Source organism: Ovis canadensis, chromosome 7 (assembly GCF_042477335.2).
Source record: "Ovis canadensis isolate MfBH-ARS-UI-01 breed Bighorn chromosome 7, ARS-UI_OviCan_v2, whole genome shotgun sequence".
Lineage (NCBI taxonomy): Eukaryota > Metazoa > Chordata > Mammalia > Artiodactyla > Bovidae > Ovis > Ovis canadensis.
The window spans coordinates 80805170-80811169 of NC_091251.1; the positions used below are offsets into that span (position 1 = coordinate 80805170).

At 46.2% G+C, this 6000-nt stretch overlaps 1 protein-coding gene across 4 annotated transcripts in view; it reads right to left on the minus strand.

Moving 5' to 3' along the window:
• Positions 1–4458, minus strand: part of ARMH4 (armadillo like helical domain containing 4) — a 142917-nt gene extending 138459 nt beyond the window's left edge. For 2 of the 4 annotated variants that reach the window (XM_069596705.1, XM_069596704.1), the window contains exon 1: positions 2891–3008. In XM_069596705.1, coding sequence (XP_069452806.1) covers positions 2891–2899 — 9 coding nt within the window. In that variant the 5' untranslated portion in view covers positions 2900–3008. Of the gene's footprint in view, positions 1–2890; positions 3009–4193 lie in introns of those variants that run through there. The other 2 variants (XM_069596703.1, XM_069596706.1) reach the window with 2 other exon arrangements.
• Positions 4459–6000: the final 1542 nt, after the last annotated feature.

The window sequence follows — 6000 nt, forward strand, 5'->3', positions numbered from 1 at the left end:
CTGCCAGTTGGACATATTGCCCTCTTATGTGCCTTACTCATTTCAGCTTCCTAAGTTTTGCTCACGGCACTGCACTAGTCAGAATGCTCTCTCCTTCTTCCCTGCCCCTGGTATCCAATCCGTGGTCCACCAGGTCATGTCCTATTTACTGACTGTTATCACAAAACAGCCTGGTCCATCCTCTTCCTGCCCCTCTCCTAGCTTCTCCAGCATAAATCATCACATCTATAAGTCTCGTCACCTCAAATAAAGTTACCTTCTTTGCATGAAAACACTAGTCTTTCAGCTTCCTTTGCCATATAATTGCTAATAATGGTAGACACATAGGTGAGGTATTCAATTTTTAGTGGTGTGAAGTGACTATAAATAACCATTTGAAAGTGAAAGCCACTCAGTCGTGTCTGACTCTTTGGGACCCCAGGGACTACACAGTCCCTGGAATTCTCCAGGCCAGAATACTGGAGTAGGCAGCCTTTCCCTTCTCCAGGGGATCTTCCCAACCCAGGGATCAAACCCATGTCTCCCTCATTGCAGGTGGATTCTTTACCAGCTGAGCCAGAAGGGAAGTCCAAGAATACGGTAGTGGGTAGCAACTCCAATGAGTCTTTCCAACCCAGGGATCAAACTGGGGTCTCCTGCATTGCAGGCAGATTCTTTACCAACTGAGCTATCAGAAATATCCATTTAAGAATGTGAAAAAGAGGTTCGGAATCTCTCTACACTGTAAGATTTTCAATAACATTTCATGGCTTATGTTTTGTTCATCACCTAGTTAATTTTGGCTACTTATTCAATGTGTGATCTTAATAACAGTAGTAATTTATGTATTCTCATTTCTCCTGTACTTCAGGTTTCTTCAGAGTTTATTTCATTAAAAAGAGACAGAGAGATCACAGAGGAACAAGTTTCAGAGCTTCAGGGCTTCAGAGCTTCCCAATTACCCCTTCACCTTTCAAAATCCAATTAAGTAACAGTAATTCTTTGATAACAGAAGAAGAAAACTCTTTCCCTTCTTTGTCTTAATATCTCCATTTTGTGTTTTTCCTGCTCCTTAATGATTATTTGTCATTGTCTTACTTTCCTTTAATTGTTAAGGTTCTCATTGCCAACAATATCCCGTTGGTCTGAAGTGGAGCTTATCAAGACTCTGACCCTATTAACCCAGCTGTGGCACACAGCATTAAGGTACCCCATCTCTGATTTACTGTGCTTTGCATGACTGTTACTGGTCTGATTTATTGCCTTTAAGATGATCTGACCCCACTCATCCTTCACTATAAATTAAGTGGCTGGGATGACAGATGATCCTTTCAGTAGCATGTTCAACCACAGTGGAAGGAGAGAGAACAGAGAAACCACAAAGTAACCCACAGGAGGAAAGAGGCATCCTGCTGACAGGGAAGAGGAAAGTAGGCTGGGGTCGAGATGGTTACTCTGGCAACTGCCAGCAAAGTGCTTTACCATTCCTGCAGACCACAACTAAGTTCTACAAATCAAGCCCACAAGCTTTATTTTCTACAATTTAGCAATATAGACAAAGGAAGATGCCGGTGCGTATCACTCTAGAGCATTACCCTATTCCTGGTAAAAGAAGCTGGACTTGAAGATTTAAAAGTTGGCTTCGACTTCCAGCTCTACCTTGGGGAAATCACTGAAACTCAGTCTCCTCTTTGCAAAATGGAGATAATAATGTTCATTCTGTTTTCTACAAAGATGGAAGAGGGACCAAATCAGTGATAACAGACATAAAAATGGTTTGAAAAAAATGTTTAAGTATCAAGCAATTTAAGACATATTGTTGCTGTTCAGCCAGTTGCTCAGTCATGTCTGACTTTGCAATCCCGTGGCCTGCACAACACTAGGCTTCCCCGTCCTTCACCATCTCCCAGAGTTTGCTCAAACTCATGTCCATTGAGTCGGTGATGTCATCCAATCATCTCATCCTCTGATGTCCCCGTCTCCTTCTGCCTTCAATCTTTGCAATACTACCATGCACTCCCCTCAAAATATAAAAATGTGAGCAGTCTGAAAGATGCATAACACCCTTTTCCCCTCAAGCTATTTCCATGGAGCTCCCCCTTTCAACTTTTCATGTAGACAAAGGGACCTGGGAATTGTCCGATGTCTGCAGAATTCCATCCTAATCAATCTTGATCAACAAGCTCCTGTCCATCCATTATATACAGTTCCTTTCAACAAACCAATGTGATATTTCATTTCTATTCTTTGTAGTTCACAAACCTCATTTGCTTAAAAAGATCTCTAAATACTAGCTGGCAGGAGAAAGTAATCCCCAGGTAGACATTTCAAGGAACAAACATAATATCTAACACTTCATGCTGAAACCTGATTCAGATACTTTTCTTATAATCACCACGTAAACACTATGTGAAAAAAACAGGACTGACTACACATCTTAATTAGAGAGTAAGCTTTCATTTTACAGAGATTAAACTCAGATTATTCTCTCTGAATAGCCAGCTTTCCTAAGTGAGACTAAACAGAATTCAATGAAAAAAAAAAATACAATTCCTTACACAAGTTTCAGGCAAACACCTGCTGAATAAATAGTGAAGACGACCTTTAGTTGATGAGTAGAAATTTTCCGTAACAGGTAAGCAAGTCCTCCACATTTTGATCCTATACTTATGTTTAGCATCAAACTACTTCTGTTAAACCAAATTATGACATTGAAAGGTCTAGCAAGAAATGCCGAATATAATGTTCCGAACCTGCCGTGAAAACAAAGGCACCCACATCTTAATTGGCTCTGTTACTGTAGCTACCTTAGACTTGCTGAGTCTTGGGAGTTCTGTAAATAAACACAATCAATATCAAGTCTGTTGCATAAGTGCTTGGTTCATTAATATGACAAATATAACAACAGTACCTTATGCATAAGAGTAAGTCCGGCTGTCCTTCAATTTCTATTGTGTGTAAATGTTCTGATACCGTGAAATCTTACCCAGTTTTGAGTTTCTTCCAATAGATGCTACAGTGGTATTCTGCTGGCAAGTAAGCAGAAAGTGGGTCAGCGACTAGACTCTGTAGATGTTTAAACAAGACTCCTTGGAGCCCAACAGTATCACTTGTGATCAAGAAAATTCACAAAGGAGGGGAGGGGAGACATGCAAATTCTGGCCACACATTTTGCTCCCTACGGAAAAAAAATCCTTCAGAGTTTTTTGGATGGTCTTGTGAGCCACTCCCCCGTTCCCTGAAGATGCAAACTAAAACTTCCATAGAAAGAAGGCAGACTCTTTAAATCAGCCTTTAAATCCTCTCCTCCACAGCAGCTCTACACTAAAATGAGGAGCCAAGATCCTGGCCGATCCTTGGCATCAGCTTGGGAAGGCAAAGATTTCTTTGAGAACTCCAAACTCTTGTGGATCCTCTATTTTGAGCGCCTGGCAGATTTTTCGCCAGCCAGATTTTTCGCTCTACATGTTCGGAATGTACGCAAGTCGGGTTCTGTCAGTGACCCGGACGCACAGGAGGCATCTGGGCACATCCATGTAGCACCTTACAATCATTCTGGAGTCTAACCCGTAGGCCCTCTTTCTAATCAAGTGACCTTTCCAAGGAGCATCCTCTCACCGTGTCCTGGGGGACCGGTCAGGGTCTGAGCAAGGAGGTTCTGTGACATCCCTGCGCTAAACACTCAACTATTTGTTCTCTGCAAAGTAACACATTTCGGTGACCACTGCAGCCCCCACTCGCTCCTCGGCTGCTGACCACTGACTGCATCGGGGACACTGCAATCAAAGCTTTCAAAGGAGCAGATCTTAGTCTCCGGGAACTTCTCTACCACCGCTGTGAGACTGAGAGGGGAGGGAGAGAAGAAAGAAAAGCCCACACAAAAGCAGCCAGCCCTGCAAGCTCCGGCAGCACAAAGGCCCGCTCGCTGGTGCGGAGCCGTGAGGCTGGGCTGGAGCGAGGAGTGAGGCTAGTCCTCGGAGGCCTGCGCGCCGCGCCCCACGCTCTCGGAGCTGCCCCCGCGCACCCCGAGCCGGGGCACCGCGTTCTGGCAGCGGCGCGGGGCGCACGCTTGGCGCGCCCGGGGCTGCCGAGCTCCCCCGACCGCACAGCTCCCGGGGCGGCCCCGTGCCGCCAGGGACTCCGGTTCCGTCTCTGCCGGCCGCCCCGTCTGCAGCCGCGGCCGCTCGAGTGGCGGAAGCCAAGCCCGTCCTCACCTGTGAACCTTCAGCAGAGCAGCGCGCAGAAGAGAGCGGAGGCGCCCGCGCTCGGCATCCCCGCGGCGGCCCCTGCAGCGGCGGCGGCTCCCTCCGCCGTCTGGGACGCCAGGGGGAGGGCGCTTCGCTTTGTTGCTTATTCATGAGGCCGCGACTAAGCCTGGGGATTGGGCGGCAAGAAGATGCGCCCGCCCCGGCTCGGCGAGCACGGACAACCCGAGCCGTCGCCCCACGCCCCTCCGCGCCCACTTCCCCGCCTCCGCTCCGGCGCGGGGGGCCGAGCTGCGGGGGCGGGTCTTACCCGCGTCCGGGCTCACGAGACCCCTATGAGACCCCCCCACCCTTCTGCCTCTCTTCGCTCTTTGGGCTTCCGCGACAGTTCTTCCTTATTCCCTACAGAGAAGAGACCAGGGCACTGTTTTCTCTAAAAGAGCCCGAATTTCTCTGGTCCTTGGGGCGAGGGGCGCAAGTCCGAGGCCTCAGGTTGTTCCTGGTGGAAACTACGGTTTTAGTCTCTTGGCCGTGCCCATGAGTAGAAACCAGTACAGTAGCCCCACACAAAGTGTTCCTTTCTCAGTCAGATAAGTGGTAATAAGAAGTACGGTTTATTGAGCCCGTGCTTCTGCCAGGAGCAATGCTAGGAGCTTCACTATTTGTAGTTGTTTAGTTGGTAAGTCGTGTCTGACTCTTTGTGACACCATGGACTGTAGACCATCAGGTTCCTCTGTCTAAGGAATTCTCCAGGAAACAATTCTCCTGGAGTGGGTTGCCATTTCCTTCTCCAGGGGATCTTCCCGACCCAGGGAACCAACCTTTGTCTCCTTCATTGGCAGGCAGATTCTTTACCGCTGAGTCGTAAGGGAACTGGCATTTATTAATAATCTCCTCAGTAACCCTAAAAGATAGATATCGGTAAACCCCACTTAACAAGGAGGGGGTTGAGGCTTAAGGCTGTGAACTTGCCCAAGGTTTTATGGCTAACGTGGGCCCTGGGAATTCATGACTCATTTTCTTGAGTTCCTGAAGGATTCAATTAATTTCCTTTACCTGATAGTCCTAATATTGGATAGAAGGAGGTGTCAGGAATCCAAAAGCCATTCTAGAAGAACCCTCACAGCACGTTATGTTTGCAATCCACATGAATCATCTCTTCTGCTTAGTAACTCTCTGCTTTATAATAGCTTAGTTCGTTTTGTAGTTATTTGTAAACATCCTGAAGTCAGAGCAAGGTCTTGCACCTTTGACCTCCATAACTAACACTGCACAACTCTGCACTATCTTTCCTATTCCACCTCTTTTTAAAATATTTTGTTTGTATTTCCAGAAAAGTAGTCAAACAGTTCTTGAACGTGATGGACTTGGATCTGTAAGATCTGTTTTTGATATGTATTCAGTGTAATACAATATAATATATTGGACTGTGTGACCAGGCCTTCTACCTGGATTCAAGACCCACCAGGTGGATAAGCTACACATGCAGCCTGACCAGGAAGTGTTGTAACATTTTGTTTTTATGTCAGATGTCTGAAATTCAGACCACATCTCATAAAAATAATGTTATATGGTGAGATTCTCAGCTGGACCACAAAATTGATTCTATTTACCCAAATGCAGTTAAATAATAGTACTAATTAAAAAAAAAATCAGGTGGACCAAAGGATCAAGGAGAATAGGAGAAGCAAGCAGGAGAAAGGGATTCCAGCTCCCCATGCAGGGAGAGTCAGCCCTACACACAAACTTGAAATATTCAGTTTCTCTGACATCTTCCTGGCTCCCTTTCTGCATCCCTCTCAAGCATCCTAGTGTT